At 34.9% G+C, this 18,001-nt stretch overlaps 2 protein-coding genes across 2 annotated transcripts in view; one reads left to right on the forward strand and one right to left on the reverse strand.

Moving 5' to 3' along the window:
- Positions 1-330: 330 nt before the first annotated feature.
- On the reverse strand, positions 331-5,338 carry LOC117336338 (proline-rich transmembrane protein 1-like). The gene is made up of 4 exons (XM_033896832.1): positions 5,190-5,338; positions 3,016-3,185; positions 2,461-2,589; positions 331-2,167 (listed from the first exon to the last, which is right to left on the reverse strand). The coding sequence occupies exons 1-4, from the start codon at positions 5,206-5,208 to the stop codon at positions 1,997-1,999; spliced, it is 489 nt and encodes a 162-aa protein (XP_033752723.1). The 5' UTR covers positions 5,209-5,338; the 3' UTR covers positions 331-1,996.
- Positions 5,339-5,379: 41 nt separating this feature from the next.
- Positions 5,380-18,001, forward strand: part of LOC117336339 (proline-rich transmembrane protein 1-like) — a 29,266-nt gene continuing 16,644 nt past the window's right edge. Inside the window, exon 1 of the mRNA XM_033896833.1 lies at positions 5,380-5,486. Within this exon, the coding sequence (XP_033752724.1) occupies positions 5,468-5,486 (19 nt within the window). The 5' untranslated portion in view covers positions 5,380-5,467. The remainder of the gene's footprint in view (positions 5,487-18,001) is intronic.

Below are 18,001 nucleotides of genomic sequence, written 5' to 3' on the forward strand. Positions count from 1 at the left end.
ATCTCAATTTTAAGATCTAGAACGTTTTAGATTGGAAACTTTTGTTAGTTTTGTATATCAAATATAGTATATGTATAAATTTGTTTTAATTAAGCCACTTTAAATTTTAGCTTTGATAAGGCAAAAAAGTATGGTTGTCTTCAATATAAAATAAAAATAACTATTTTCTTGCATTTGACAAAATGAAATTCTAATCAGATGTTAAGTCAAGAATATAATGAAAACTGTAAAATATAGATTCTACATGTAAAAAAAAGAAAATCAATTGAATCAAGATGTACTTTTAAATAATGACTGAAAAGGTATATAAAATGTTCTCAAGGTAAATCAAATGCTGTAATAAAACAATCTTTAATACATGTAAATAGTTCCATCTATGTTACTATGACAATAATATATGTATAATATACAAGAACTGTGGTGAAATTTTCTCAAATACCGAGATAACAAATGACTGAACACGAAACCTATAAGGTATCCATTCACATGATACAATGGCTGAGAATCAATCTGTCAGTACCATATCTGTTTTACAGATCATCACTTTACTCTACTCTAAATTATCTAAAAGCATTAATATTTTCTGTCATGTCAAGCAAAGTACAGACTGCCATCAGACGGATAGAGTTAAAGAAATCAACAGCTGTATCTCCCTGCAAAAACCAAAATATGAATTCATGGCTAAGATTTACCACAACAATGATAATTTATAAAACTTATTAAAAAAAATAAAACAGCAGTCTTTGAAAATTAATTAAGTCATAACTGAAGAAAGATAAAATCATATCACAAAATATAATGTCCTTACAGCATTCTAAAAGTAATCAGCAAGTCTTCAAACTTCCAAGAGTTTATGCCACATAATTAAACAAATCATCACTAACTTCATATAAATTGGTACTGTTATCAGTAGATCTTCCTTTGCATAAAAAATTTCACTTTATATTGTCAATAAGTTTTTTCCTATCATATCAATTAAAAGTCCACATATTAAATAAACTTTTAAAAACTACCTGCATATGCTCAGTTTCGCTGATTCTTGAGGACATGGCAATAATTAAATGTGTATTGGACGATTACAGAGTTTAGTACATGTATATATCGTTTGTACAATTCCTGTCAACACTTTAAACAATGCTGTAATATAAAGACAAAAATACATACAATGTATATATTTTTTACCGTTTCTACAAATATCATACAACAAATAGGTCTCTCCTGACCCTTCTTCTTTTGTGCAAAACTTTGTACCAAAGCAGCAGCTAGTTTCTTGCTAGGATAAAATTGAATTTTCAAAAATTGGTTTTTCTTTTTTAATTCTAATTCATTTATAATTTCTCTTTTTGCATCAATTTCTCCAGCAACAAACTTGAGGAATACCTACCATGTTAAAACACACATGTATATCAAACTTCATCCTTGCATTCACATCTACCAGTTTAAAAAAACTTAATATCATGTTAATGATTCAATTAAGGCTATCAATAGATTTTGTGATACAAATTTCATGGTAATGATGAATTGATTTCTCAAAACTTAACTATAAAAAAACTAACCAGAAGATACAGCACTGAGAATGGGTCATTTTCAAAATGTCATAAAATCTATAATTCAGAAATGTATTTTCATAAAAATTACAAAAAGTAATTTACATAGTAAGAAAATTGGATTAAAATTATAAGTGCTTATGTAAAATCTGTATAACAGTGTATACCATTATGTCACAGTCATCTTTTCACTGATAAAACATTGTTACATTAATACAACATTAAAATACTAAATCTCATAATAACCATTTCCTGCTGATAAATAATATAAATCCACAAGTTGCATCACCAACATTGCCACCATTTGTTATATATATATGGAGTTATATTGATAATATTTGCTGACAATACTTATTCTCTGTCCTCAAGGTCCCAAATACAATGTATGTATACAACTGTCTGTCCGATATATCTGTCCATGAGTATAGATCTGGGTCCATGGTAAGATCTTAGTAACTCCTCATGTTGGTCATGATCAGGCCAACATATACTCCGACAATAATCATGGACACAACAATGCTGGCAACACCAGCGAAAATGGCGATGTTGGAAAGTTGTCGGGCTGAGTTAGAGCTTGATCGTGCTCCTTGAAAGTCACCACGGGCATATGCATTTTTGGCCTGAAAGTAAAATTTACAATATTTGTTTATTTAAAATTTTGTACGAAATTATAAAAAAAAAAACCACTTAAATATCTCATGGCCTCTTTATCACAATTTATCTTAACTAGTACTGGGTACATTTTCAAGTTTTTTTGGAATGCTCAAATTTAGACACAGGAACACATAGCTAAAATTACTGTGATAGTAATCTTGAATATTGAACATTATCACAAGACTTGAACTGAAATTTCAACAGTCAGGTACGTATGTCAAGTGGAAAGCTTTAGAACTTAACATTTCACTATACTTACCTCACTAGCTTTCATTATGGCAAAAATTCCCACAGGCCAGAAACAGCAGATTGTAGTGAAGATGGCCCTGTTCATGTAATCGGGTGGAGGGGGTTCCGAAAAGGTCTGGGGTGGTGGTACCACATGGATCTGTCGACCAGTAATATTTACTCATGTCAAGTAAAATGCGAAAAGTGTCTGACTGTAAAACTGTTTATAGCAGAATTAACTTTGTATCCATTCAATTTGAAATTAAGTTTATAAACTGTTTTGATTTGACATTCATATAGAATCAATCTTTACTCTTTATGGAAGAAATAGAGGATCTCAAATGAGTTTACATTTCACATGAAAAAAATTTCTGAAATTACATGTCTAACTGTCGCAATCATCTTTTTATCATAACAAAGAAACATTTTCTCTCCATGCATAAGTTGTGGTGTCACAATCGAAACAATGGGATAACTGCATCCATTCACAGCTCTGCTAGGAATTTTTATATAAATTGTGATGTAGGTTATTGAATGTACCTGTTGTGATAACTATATAGTTTATATTATAAATTTGTTTTAATACCTGTGTTTGTACACCTCCCATCTGAGGCTGGAAATGTGGATGGTCACCTTGGTACATTGGGGCTGTTTGTGGGGCTCCATAAGATTGATTTGCCACAGAATCATAGCCTGGTGGTGCCATTGGTGGAGGCTGTCCATACTGGCCCTGGGGTGGGTAGCTTGGTGGTCCACCTGAGAAAAATAATTTTTACAAATGAAGTTCATATAATGTTATTCCATGGTACTTAAATTCATACCAGATGTCAACAGGAAATCAAGATCATAAACAGTTTCCTTAGAGCAGGCAGGTGAGGTCATATCAATGGAATGTGTAAAACTTTTTCTTTTTCTTTTTTGCCAAACAGGAAAAATATAAATACATTTGGAGCATAAGGACTGTGACTGACCCCAGAACAAAATTTGGCAAAATGCCCTCATCATTTTTGTGGAGGGGAAACCCATCCAGACGAGTCCCGTCCCGATGCTGTTCTCTTACTTTAATACTAGTCCGAATTTTCTGACGTTCTTACTTCCTAGATATTCACATCAGAACTCTTCGGATTATTCTCTTACATGAACTGGAATTTATTAACACGAATGCAGTACTTACAAAGCTTTCATATTTGCCAATTATTTAGCATATTTTTTTGTTACCCAGGTTTCCAAGTTAAAGTTATCATTATAATATATTTCATTGAATGTAATTAAATTGTCTGCAACTAAGATGTGTTACTTAAGTCTGAAATGCATCAAGCTAGTATCATCAAACTTGTTCAAATCCAATATGATACTGTTGACCAGGGACTTACATACAGGGATTCATTGTTAACTAGGCCTATCTTTTAGTAACCATGTAGCGAGATGACACCAAGTTAATTACACTACCTTTTTGTGTACAGTAAACCACTTTTCTCAAAACTTCTCCAATCATTTCAATTTTTGAATCTGTAAAAAGGTGAATAAATTCCATATGCGCTGATAGTTTTTCTAGCAAATGATTTTCAGGAAATTGCTCAAATTTTGCATAAATAATCACTTTTTCTATGTCATTGCTGCTTACTGTTAGTAGTAAATAACAAATATTACTAAAATATACTACCTTATTGTGAACCACTTTTCTCCAATAAAACTTGTCCAATCTTTTTCATTTTTGGATTAGTAAAAAGCTGAATAAATTCCATGTGCACTGATTAAGTTTTTGAAACATTTTATTTGTAATAAAGTTATTAAAATTTTGCATCAAATATCGTTTATTTTTAGCAAGTTTTCTCCAAAAGTACTCATCCAATCTTTTTTATCATTATTGAATCAATTAAAAGTTGAATATGTTTACTAACTTGTTATCAAGTTCACTAATAAATAGCAAACAATTTTGAAAAAGTTAACTCAATTTTACATCAATTAGCAGACCTTGGATAAAATTATCCAATTGTTTTACATAATGTCTGGTGGTTTATAGGATATAGTGATAGTCACGCCTTCACGGCTCAGTGCACAAATACAAATGCTCACGCTATGTCGGTCTCCAACCTAGTGGAGTCTCCACTCCCTCTATATATGTTCCTGTACTGACTGTTCCAAGGTACTTAATTAAATCTTATCATGACTTATGACCCATCTAGAACACATCCCTTGATCACATGTGTTCACAGCTAGGCTTTCACAACATTTAATATCTGTGACCTTAAACAACTTAAATTATTACGCAACAGTGTCAGTAGGATCGGCCTAACAGGAGTAGCATTTCTGAAGAAAAAAACATGTATTGCACAATAACTGTTGGTTTGCAAAATCATTTAAATTAAAAGTAAAAGAATAGTAGACTATAAACTTCAAAAAAATGCATAGCAAGATCGTCGGAAAATTCTGACTATGGCCATACCCTTGGATTAAATATTTCTTATTCTGGGTCATAGCCGAACGTGTCAAGTCCCTGTGGACCACTTTGACACAGTGCAACCAGTTGAAAGAGAATGTCCAATTGTTACCCAAAATATGATTCTGTTATGTATAATGCCTGATACATGTTGTTACAAAAATATTCAACAGGGTTCTCGTAAGCAATTGTGGTGACAGCATGAATTTGCTGTATCAAGTTACGATCGATGTCCGAGAAGTCAGCTTTAGGATTCCAAAGAGTTCAAACATACTGCTGTACTACTAAAGAGGAAATGTGACACGGCACACACGTCTTACCTCCTTTTTCACTACTCATGTTTTCTCCTGTTTGGATGTCTTGCTAAGCTTTCTGATCGTTAGGATAAGGGCGAGTTCGGATGATGAATGATGCTCCTTCTGAGATTTTGTTTTGACGTAATATACTGATCTGTTCCACGCCACCTATGTGTTCCGGTGTTCAAAGGGGAATAACTACAGTACAGTTTCGTTTTGAGCACAGGGATCTGAACCAGATCGTGAAAAGAATTCTACGTAGGCCTATTTACTTACGTTATTGATACTAATCACCTACAAGAATGAGCGATGGAAAGGGAGGTAAGCTATTTTTTTTTTAGAATCGGACTATTAATTATATAAGTAACGTTATGTAAATTATACAATGTCAAATTGTCAATGGTATCAGATCTAGAGTTAAGCGCATCAGGACCTGTCAGCATACATCCGCGTCTGTACAGGTCTCTGTCTGTACAGGAAGTCCCCAACTGTACTGCGGCGCGTTCGTTGCTGTTGTAATGCTTGTAAAGATACTGTAGGGTTCAAACTGTCTATCATCAAGAACACTTTGAATATCAAGATTTCAATAAAGAAATGGTTATGGAAGTTTCAAAATAACCATTGACAATATCTAATCATGATTGACTTGTGTAATCAAGCACTATAATTGTACAAATAATGAATGATAACATACCTGTTATGATATCGATCGTTGTATAATGTCCACTACGAAAAACATAACTGGTACGGTCAGGGATGTAAATAAAAGTTATATTATATCAACAATACAAGTACTGATGTTGACCTTTACAGTCAGGGATGTAAATTAAAGTTGTAGTATATCATCAATACAGGTACTAAGATTGACCGGTACGGTCGGGGATGTAAATTAAAGCTGTAAGATATATCTTTAATACACGTACATGTACTTATGTTGACCGGTACGGTCAGGGATGTAAATTAAAGATGTATATTATCATTAATACAAGTACTTATGTTGACCGGTACAGTCAGGGATGTAAATCAGAGTTGTAGTATATCATAAATACAGGTGCCAATGTTGACCGGTACGGTCAGGGATGTAAATACAAGCTGTAATATATCTTTAATACAGGTACTAATGCTGACCGGTACGGTCAGGGATGTTAATCAAAGTTGTATTATATCATGAATACAGGTACTAATATTGACCGGTACTGTCAGGGATGTAAATTAAAGTTGTAGTATATCATCAAAACAGGTACTAATATTGACCGGTACAGTCAGGGATGTAAATTAAAGTTGTAGTATATCATAAAAAACAGGTACTAATATTGACCGATACAGTCAGGGATGTAAATTCAAGCTGTAATATATCTTTAATACAGGTACTTATGTTGACCGGTACAGTCAGGGATATAAATTAAAGTTGTATTATATCATTAATACAGGTACTAATATTGACCGGTACAGTCAGGGATGTAAATCAAAGTTGTATATTATCATAAATACAGGTACCAATGTTGACCGATACAGTCAGGGATGTAAATACAAGCTGTAATATATCTTTAATACAGGTACTTATGTTGACCGGTACAGTCAGGGATGTTAATACAAGCTGTAATATATCTTTAATACATGTACTAATGCAGGCCGGTACGGTCAAGGATGTAAATTAAAGCTGTCATATATCTTTAATACGGGTACTGATGTTGACCGGTACAGTCAGGGATGTAAATTTAAGCTGTATCATATCATTAATACAAGTACTTATGTTGACATGCACGGTCAGGGATGTAAATTAAAGCTGTAATATATCTTTAATAAAGTTTCTAATGCTGACCGGTACGGTCAGGGATGTAAATTAAAGTTGTATTATATCATGAATACGGCTACTTATTTCGGCCGGTACGGTCAGGGATGTCAATTAAAGTTGTATATTATCATTAATACAGGTACTTATGTTGACCGGTACAGTCAGGGATGTATATTAAAGTTGTATATTATCATAAATACAGGTACTAAAGTTGACCGGTACAGTCAGGGATGTAAATTAAAGTTGTATATTATCATTAATGCAGGTACTAATGCTGACCGACACAGTCAGGGATGCAAATTAAAGTTGTATTATATCATTAATACAGGTACTGATGTTGACCGGTACAGTCAGGGATGTAAATTAAAGTTGTATATTATCATTAATACAGGTACTGATGTTGACCGGTACAGTCAGGGATGTAAATTAAAGTTGTATATTATCATTGATACAGGTACTGATGTTGACCGGTACAGTCAGGGATGTAGATTAAAGTTTTATTATATCATAAATACAGTTACGTATGTCGACCGGTACGGTCAGGGATGTAAATTAAAGATGTATATTATTAGCTCACCTGGTCCGAAGGACCAAGGTGAGCTTATGCCATACCGTTGCGTCCGTCGTCCGTCGTCCGTCCGTCCGTCTGTCGTCCGTCGTCCGTCGTCCGTCCGTCCGTCAACAATTGACTTCTTCTTCATAACCACACATCAGAATTTGACCAAATTTGGTCAGAAGCATCCCTATGGGTAGGGGACTCAGAATTGTACAAATGATGGGGCTGACCCCCTGGGGGCCTCTGGGGCGGGGCCAAAAGGGGTCATTTTTGCGCTATTGATATAAACGACTTCTTCTCTGAAACCAAGCAATGGCTATCACTCACATTTGCCTGGTAGCATCACTATGAGGTGGGGATTCAAAATTGTACAAATGATGGGGCTTACCCCCCAGGGGCCTGAGGGGCGGGGCCAAATGTGGTCAATCTGGCTATATTGATATAAACGACTTCTTCTCTGAAACCAAGCAATGGCTATCACTCACATTTGCCTGGTAGCATCACTATGGGGTGGGGATTCAAAATTGTACAAATGATGGGGCTGACCCCCCAGGGGCCTGAGGGGCGGGGGCCAAATGTGGTCAATCTGGCTATATTGATATAAACGACTTCTTCTCTGAAACCAAGCAATGACTATCGCTCATATTTGCCTGGTAGCATCATTATGGGGTGGGGATTCAAAATTGTACAAATGATGGGGCTGATCCCCCAGGGGCCTGAGGGGTGGGGCCGAATGTGGTCAATTTGGCTATATTGATATAAACGACTTCTTCTCTGAAACCGAGCAATGCCTGTCACTCATATTTGCCTGGTAGCATCACTATGGGGTTGGGATTTAAAATTGTACAAATGATGGGACTGACCCCCCAAGGTCCTGAGGGGCGGGGCCAAATGTGGTCTATCGGGCTATATTCATATAATTGACTTTTTCTCTGGAACCAAACAATGGATATCTCTCATATTTTACTGGTAGCATCACCTTGGGGTAGGAATTTGAAATTGTACAAATGATGGGGCTGACCCCCTGGGGTCTGAGGGGCGGGGCCAAAAGGGGTCAGTTTTACAGAATTGATATAAACGACTTCTGCTCTGAAACTAAGCAATGGATATCACTCATATTTACCTGGTAGCATCCCTATGGAGTGGGGATTCAAAACTGTACAAATGGTGGGGCTGACCCCCAAGGGGTCTGAGGGGCGGGGCCAAAAGAGGTCAATTTGGCTCTCTTAATATAAATGACTTCTTCTCTGAAACCAAGCGATGGATATCGCTCATATTTGCCTGGTAGCATCACTATGGGGTGGGGATTAAAAATTGTACAAATGATGGAGCTGACCCCCTCCCGGGGGCCTTAGGGGCGGGGCCAAATGTGGTCAATTGGGCTATATTGATATTAGTGACTTCTTCTCTGAAACCAAGCAACGGATATCACTCACATTTGTGTGGTAGCATCCCTATGGGGTTGTGCCAAAAGTTAATTTTATTTCATGGATTAATGCATTTTTTGACATCAAATCCTTACGTACCAATATAAAATGCCTATGATATATTGACATAGCAATACCAGTGACAAATATACTTAATCATTCTTGTTTCATATCTCATGAAATCCAGGTGAGCGATACAGGCCCTCTGGGCCTCTTGTCATTAATACAGGTACTTATGTTGACCGGTACAGTCAGGGATGTAAATCAGAGTTGTAGTATATCATAAATACAGGTACTAATATTGACCGGTACGGTCAGGGATGTAAATTAAAGCTGTAATATATCTTTAATACATGTACTAATGCTGACCGGTACGGTCAGGGATGTTAATCAAAGTTGTATTATATCACGAATACAGGTACTAATGCTGACCGATACAGTCAGGGATGTAAATTCAAGCTGTAATATATCTTTAATACAGGTACTTATGTTGACCGGTACAGTCAGGGATGTTAATTTAAGCTGTATCATATCATTAATACAGGTACTTACGTTGACATGTACGGTCAGGGATGTAAATTAAAGCTGTAATATATCTTTAATACAGGTACTTATGTTGACCGGTACAGTCAGGGATGTAAATTAAAGTTGTATTATATCATGAATACAGCTACTTATTTCGGCCGGTACGGTCAGGGATGTAAATTAAAGTTGTATATTATCATTAATACAGGTACTTATGTTGACCGGTACAGTCAGGGATGTATATTAAAGTTGTATATTATCATAAATACAGGTACTAAAGTTGACTGGTACAGTCAGGGATGTAAATTAAAGTTGTATTATATCATAAATACAGGTACCAATGTTGACCGATACAGTCAGGGATGTAAATACAAGCTGTAATATATCTTTAATACATGTACTGATGCTGACCGGTACAGTCAGGGATGTAAATTAAAGTTGTATTATATCATAAATACAGGTACCAATGTTGACCGATACAGTCAGGGATGTAAATACAAGCTGTAATATATCTTTAATACATGTACTGATGCTGACCGGTACAGTCAGGGATGTAAATTAAAGTTGTATTATATCATAAATACAGGTACTAATATTGACCGGTACAGTCAGGGATGTAAATTAAAGTTGTAATATATCTTTAATACAGGTACTTATGTTGACCGGTACAGTCAGGGATATAAATTAAAGTTGTATTATATCATTAATACAGGTACTAATATTGACCGGTACAGTCAGGGATGTAAAATAAAGCTGTAATATATCTTTAATACAGGTACTTATGTTGACCGGTACAGTCAGGGATGTAAATTAGAGTTGTATTATATCATTAATACAGGTACTAATATTGACCGGTACAGTCAGGGATGTAAATCAAAGTTGTATATTATCATAAATACAGGCACCAATGTTGACCGATACAGTCAGGGATGTAAATACAAGCTGTAATATATCTTTAATACAGGTACTTATGTTGACCGGTACAGTCAGGGATGTAAATTAAAGCTGTCATATATCTTTAACACAGGTACTGATGTTGACCGGTACAGTCAGGGATGTAAATTAAAGCCGTAATATATCTTTAACACAGGTACTGATGTTGACCGGTACAGTCAGGGATGTAAATTAAAGTTGTATATTATCATTAATACAGGTACTAATGTTGACCGGTACAGTCAGGGATGTAAATTAAAGCTGTAATATATCTTTAACACAGGTACTAATGTTGACCGGTACAGTCAGGGATGTAAATTAAAGCTGTAATATATCTTTGACACAGGTACTAATGTTGACCGGTACGGTCAGGGATGTAAATCAATATTTGCATCTGTCTTGTTTCTGAGGAGAGTGCAACTTTTTGTCAGTTTCCCGTGGTGCAAGTTTCACAAAGTATCTAAAAGTTTGGTTACCTCAATATGTTGCCATGCGCTAGCCGTTCGCCTTTTAATGTACCATATTGTAGAATTGCGGGGAAATCTCAGCACTATATGGAAAACCTGTACACCTATCGGCTGCGATTTGTAGTTATATCGGAGAAAATAAGTTTCATCTTTAAACGGGTACATGGAGTGGATATCAGTGTCGAAAGTTTGAATTGGTATACGTAGTCATACATAATATTTTACATAAAGTGGTTAAAGATAGAAAAATTACATCACTGTATACGCAAGTAAAAATGGCAGTATCTTACATACATACTATTAATATTCAATGGTTTTCTGTTAATCCTATGATTGATAATACAAACATACTAACTACAGAACGTGTTTATTTCAGTTGCTGACAAAAGTCTGTGGGAAAGCATGAATCAATACGTATTCGATTCCTTAAGAACTCTGCAGTCAAAATTGTCCAGATGTAATGACTGCTGTAGCGGAGATTATTTATCCATCCACTGCCCTCTATGTCCAGTTTCAAAATATAAACCCAGAGCAGCATCAAAATTACGTGCACATTTGGAAGTGCATTGAAAAACACGCATAGAAGGTAGAAATGGTAAGTAGCGAACAAAGTCCATTCCTTAAGTAAAGAGTTATAATGATATAAGCAGGGTCCGTTTTTAGATAATTGGTCACTACTTACTAATGGGGTAATGCTCTTTTCCGCGTCAGCGTCTACACACCTTAAAGTTATGCAGGTAAGTATTTAAAAAGATATTGTGTCCACAAGTATGCATCCTAGACCCCTCTAATTTGGCATATACAACCATTAGATATTTAAGATTGATGTCACGTCAATTTACTGTTGATTTATTGGGTAATTTTTGGACGTAACATTCGTCCTGTTAATTGTGAAAGACTTTTAAGTTGACGAATATATATCCCATATTAGTTAATAAATAATTGTGTAACAAATACTGTTGACAATTTGATCTTATGACGTATGTATTGATGATCAATCTCAAACGACAATGCCGAAAAACCCTGTAATGATATAACTTTTAAGATTCGCCGATTTTAGTGTCAGGACCCGAACGAAGTGAAGGTTGAAGTAGTTGGTTTCCCATCAAAATCTTTTGCGTGTCCATATTGGGTTCTCTGTAATATTTGATATATTACAATTTGTGTCAGCGATTATTACCAGCTAACATCATACAATGGTAAATTACTACGTGAAGTGGCCAATTCAAAAAGGTGTCGTATTGTTTCTCCTTTAAAAGTGCAAGCAAAATAATGGTAATATCTGTTTCACTCGTATGACTCTTGCTTCGCACTCGAGAAAAAATGTACTTTGTTTCTGTATTAGTAATACTGATATACTGATAAAGCATATAAATCTCTTTGTGTATGAGGGAAACATTTCCTCTGGACCAAATCATTTCTTTTTCATGCTTTATAGCTAACGTCCATAATGCACCAACTACATGTGCAAGTAAAGCTAGTATTTTCTCAAAGTAGAATGTGATATTCAAAATCCCCCGCCGAATATCCAGATGACACTTTATGAAATATTTTTGCATGCCAATTAAAATCATTTGTTATGCGAAGTATAAGAATGTGAAAAATAACTTTAATGGCAATAACACACAAATCACAAAGAATGCAGCTATCAAACTGTAATCACATCTTCACATAGTGGTGTACCACACTTCAAAACGTAGATCTTATCCTCAGGGCACAGTAAATTTGTTCCCGAATCCCTTGACCATTACTGTCTATCATAGATTACTGTTCACAATTCTATTCCCGAAGCAAATGTATACAAACGCGGGATCAGTTTGTGGAAACAGCTGGTCGACTCAAGGCGATAATACTCATTTATCAAACAATCAATTATAGTCATTGACACTATGGCTGTCCTGCCGTCAAGATAACACTCTTTAGTTAAAACAAGTTTTATTTCCAGATAAATGCAAAAGGACTGGACACAAGTTACCCTAGAAAATTATCTCTGCATTCATGTATAGATGTATATATAAAATTGTAAAGTTGCTGAAAAGATTATCTGCATATTTATCGCATCATCGAATGTGCGTGTGTGTGTGTCTTTTCTGGTCGTTAGTAAATATTAGTTGTTCGATATGTTAAGTGCTAAGAGTAAACTAATGACCCGAAATTCGAGTGGAAATTTAATTAAGTTATCTTTCAATTCTAAACTGTCTTATTAGCCAGTGCAGGGAGATTGTTTTACCTGTCAGGACACCTGGCTTGCTAACCTTTAGTATATGTCCGATAAGGTTAAGTCATCACCTCTCCGGATTAAGGGGGGCACAACTTATTTCAAGCCTATTTGCGTGTGTCATTTTTCATGTGAAGGTATGATGAAAGTATCGTGCATGTTACTAATCAGTTTCATCGTAAACATCTTAGCTAGGCGCACGTCAACGCTTACCTCCAAGTCTAACACAAAACAGTCTCAGAAGATTGAGTTTATTGTACCCCGGGGGTATACTGGAATCGGCCTGTCGGTCTGTCTGTCGTCCCATAATCGTGTCCGGACAACTCATCCTAAACCGATGGGCCGATTCCAATGAAACCTCACACGCATATAAAGGATCGAATGTAGATTTGCATGCAGCTGTTAAAATTACAAAATTTCGGTTGGCAAGGTGGCCGGTCATTTTCAACAGGTTTTCCTTGTCCGGACAGCTTCTTAACTGGTGATCCGATTCCAATGAAACTTCACACAAATATAAAGGGTCGTGTGTAGAATTATGGTTACTATGGTAATAGGTCATTATAAAGAGCTATACCCCTCAGTCGTTTGGCCGATTTCATATTTATCCAAAATGAAATATGAATTTGTAAGTATTCAAAATACTACAAAACTGTACTTTGCAAATAGCATGGAGGGGGAGCGGGGTATATACAGTCAAACTTCGATGTTTCGAAGTTCAAGGGACTAACAGAAAAACTTCGAAACAGCGGGACTTCGAATTATTCATGGTTGACAATAGATCGATGTTTTCTTGATAATGACCATATATGTTAACGTTACATGTCCTCGGTGTCTTCGTGATGATCGTCACCTGTCAGGCTCAAAAGTTAATTTATACCTCAAACACAACAAAATAAAAATACTTTTCATTAATTATACCTAACATTTTATTAATTAAACAAACTATGTATCGGTTACAAAACACTTATATCGCGTTTAACAGATAAAGCAAAAGAAGTACAATGCACACTTACGTAAGTCGTTAGGCTTTTCTGCTAAAGACACATGCGGTTACGTTATGTGCATATAAAATACGGAATGCCGATCGGTTGGAGACTGCATGATTGAATGACAAATAATCGATTTACTTGGATATTTATGTATAAGTTTGCAATGTGACACTTATGAGTGAAGACATCGCTAATTGTTTGTGTTTAAAATTGGTCCGCTTGTTTTATAGTTCCGTAAAATTTACTCACCGACCGCTGATTTCAATGGCGGCGAAGATTATCAGAGACGACTATCGAAATGTTTTACCGGAGTGATTAAATGTCATGGCTTCTAAATACACCTTTTATCTATCAATTTGGTCTGATTATTAATTAACCCCATGATCGGGAGTGACAACACACGCTATCGTTATCCCTATTGTCAGTCAGGGCATCTAGGGGAAAAGTGTGAAATCTTGCCGCGGGGGTCACGACCAACACCTGTCCAGTGGTCAGTACAGGTAAACTTTTGTTCGAATCATGAGATGTCAATTACCTATGACATCATAGCTAACGGGCCATGAAAAAAGTTCGATACATCGAAAACTTCGATTTATAAAAATTCGAATCATGCATAGGTTCGTTAGTAGCGTTATATAGTAAGGAAATTCGGGACCAAGCAAAAAGTTCGATACAGCGAGAAATTCGAATCAACGAAGTTCGAATCATCGAGGTTTGACTGTAAGTCAGCCATCGGCTTACAGTTATAAAAGGTCATAATTTTTTTTAAAGATGTTTTATCTCCCAATACAGGTAAATATGAATGATTAGAAAACAAGAAGAGACTGTTTCATGTTTTTATGCAACACTTTAAATATCTTGAACACCTGTACTTAACGCTAAACTTTATCTTTATATCTTTTAAATTTAAGATGCGAATAGATAATTGATTGCATTCAGATGAAATTCCGTTGCGCAGAGTCTCCACATTTTACCCGAAATTCTGTAATACAAATGTATATGCGATTATTTTTTGACGCTGATATTTATTTATTCAGTTATTCCATTTGCTGCTATTGATAACATATATTTCTTTACCGTACGGCACTGAGATACATTTGATGCATTTTTGTGACCAGTAGTGAATACGTTGTCAGCGGTGTTACATTTGAATTATCATACTTGTTGTAATACTATTGATATATTAGTTTGTTTCTTGAAATTGATATATTAATGTTAAAAGATTATTTGAATACAAACTTCAAATATATGTCCGTGATAGAACATATTGGATGTTTCGTGTTCATAATATCGTAAGTGAAAACAATGAAATCATTAAAAAATGTTTTATGCACATTTAATATACGCACTATAATCCCATAGATCGTCGCCCGATTCTCAGCGATCCTCGTTGTTTCTCAAACTTTTCTTTATAGAGACCAACCAACCAATTGTTTTCCCATAGACTTTAGTGTTAACGTTTTGGAGTATTTCATTCAAATTCTTGAATTCAATATGACAATATGGTTTATAACAAAAGTTTAGGGTCTGATATAACACCTAATCAAAAAAAAAGTTGGGTCCTTCAGCTCAAATTTTCTCCAGGGTAGCCATTTTGAAAATAGGTGAATTTCGCAGTAAAAATTCTCAAAATCTTAAATGTTTACCTGTTTACTATTATTACGTGAACTTTTGGGAAAAAAACCAATCGGACTTAAGAAATTTATATCAACATTTCTTATTGATAGTTACCTATCAGGCTACATATCTATTTTCTCACTTCATAGCATACTGGCCAATCAGTGGCTGCCAGACATTTTATCCTTGGCTCAAGGTTCTATACACAGGGGCTGTTTCAAAAATATTTTTTTTCAATTGGTTGGTTGTTCCTTAGTACATGTATTAAAGATATATTACAGCTTGAATTTACATCCCTGACTGTATCGGTCAACATTGGTACCTGTATTTATGATAATATACAGCTTTAATTTACATCCCTGACTGTACCGGTCAATATTAGTACCTGTATTTATGATATACTACAACTTTAATTTACATCCCTGACTGTACCGGTCAATATTAGTACCTGTATTTATGATATACTACAACTTTAATTTACATCCCTGACTGTACCGGTCAATATTAGTACCTGTATTTATGATATACTACAACTTTAATTTACATCCCTGACTGTACCGGTCAATATTAGTACCTGTATTAATGATATAATACAACTTTAATTTACATCCCTGACTGTACCGGTCAGCATTAGTACATGTATTAAAGATATATTACAGCTTGTATTTACATCCCTGACTGTATCGGTCAACATTGGTACCTGCATTTATGATAATATACAGCTTTAATTTACATCCCTGACTGTACCGGTCAATATTAGTACCTGTATTTATGATATACTACAACTTTAATTTACATCCCTGACTGTACCGGTCAATATTAGTACCTGTATTTATGACATACTACAACTTTAATTTACATCCCTGACTGTACCGGTCAATATTAGTACCTGTATTAATGATATAATACAACTTTAATTTACATCCCTGACTGTACCGGTCAGCATTAGTACATGTATTAAAGATATATTACAGCTTGTATTTACATCCCTGACTGTATCGGTCAACATTGGTACCTGTATTTATGATAATATACAGCTTTAATTTACATCCCTGACTGTACCGGTCAATATTAGTACCTGTATTTATGATATACTACAACTTTAATTTACATCCCTGACTGTACCGGTCAATATTAGTACCTGTATTTATGATATACTACAACTTTAATTTACATCCCTGACTGTACCGGTCAATATTAGTACCTGTATTAATGATATAATACAACTTTAATTTACATCCCTGACTGTACCGGTCAGCATTAGTACATGTATTAAAGATATATTACAGCTTGTATTTACATCCCTGACTGTATCGGTCAACATTGGTACCTGTATTTATGATAATATACAGCTTTAATTTACATCCCTGACTGTACCGGTCAATATTAGTACCTGTATTTATGATATACTACAACTTTAATTTACATCCCTGACTGTACCGGTCAATATTAGTACCTGTATTAATGATATAATACAACTTTAATTTACATCCCTGACTGTACCGGTCAGCATTAGTACATGTATTAAAGATATATTACAGCTTGTATTTACATCCCTGACTGTATCGGTCAACATTGGTACCTGTATTTATGATAATATACAGCTTTAATTTACATCCCTGACTGTACCGGTCAATATTAGTACCTGTATTTATGATATACTACAACTTTAATTTACATCCCTGACTGTACCGGTCAATATTAGTACCTGTATTTATGATATACTACAACTTTAATTTACATCCCTGACTGTACCGGTCAATATTAGTACCTGTATTTATGATATACTACAACTTTAATTTACATCCCTGACTGTACCGGTCAATATTAGTACCTGTATTTATGATATACTACAACTTTAATTTACATCCCTGACTGTACCGGTCAATATTAGTACCTGTATTTATGATATACTACAACTTTAATTTACATCCCTGACTGTACCGGTCAATATTAGTACCTGTATTAATGATATAATACAACTTTAATTTACATCCCTCACTGTACCGGTCAGCATTAGTACATGTATTAAAGATATATTACAGCTTGTATTTACATCCCTGACTGTATCGGTCAACATTGGTACCTGCATTTATGATAATATACAGCTTTAATTTACATCCCTGACTGTACCGGTCAATATTAGTACCTGTATTTATGATATACTACAACTTTAATTTACATCCCTGACTGTACCGGTCAATATTAGTACCTGTATTAATGATATAATACAACTTTAATTTACATCCCTGACTGTACCGGTCAGCATTAGTACATGTATTAAAGATATATTACAGCTTGTATTTACA

The sequence above is a fragment of the Pecten maximus genome, chromosome 10 (genome assembly GCF_902652985.1).
Source record: "Pecten maximus chromosome 10, xPecMax1.1, whole genome shotgun sequence".
Classification (NCBI taxonomy): Eukaryota; Metazoa; Mollusca; class Bivalvia; order Pectinida; family Pectinidae; genus Pecten; species Pecten maximus.

Excerpts from the sequence above, each read along its gene's own strand:
- LOC117336338 (XM_033896832.1), bottom strand. Across the intron at positions 2,590-3,015 it reads TGGGAGGTGTACAAACACAG|ATCCATGTGGTACCACCACC; the intron begins GTATTAAAACAA and ends ACTGGTCGACAG. Across the intron at positions 2,168-2,460 it reads CCATAATGAAAGCTAGTGAG|GCCAAAAATGCATATGCCCG; the intron begins GTAAGTATAGTG and ends TTTTACTTTCAG.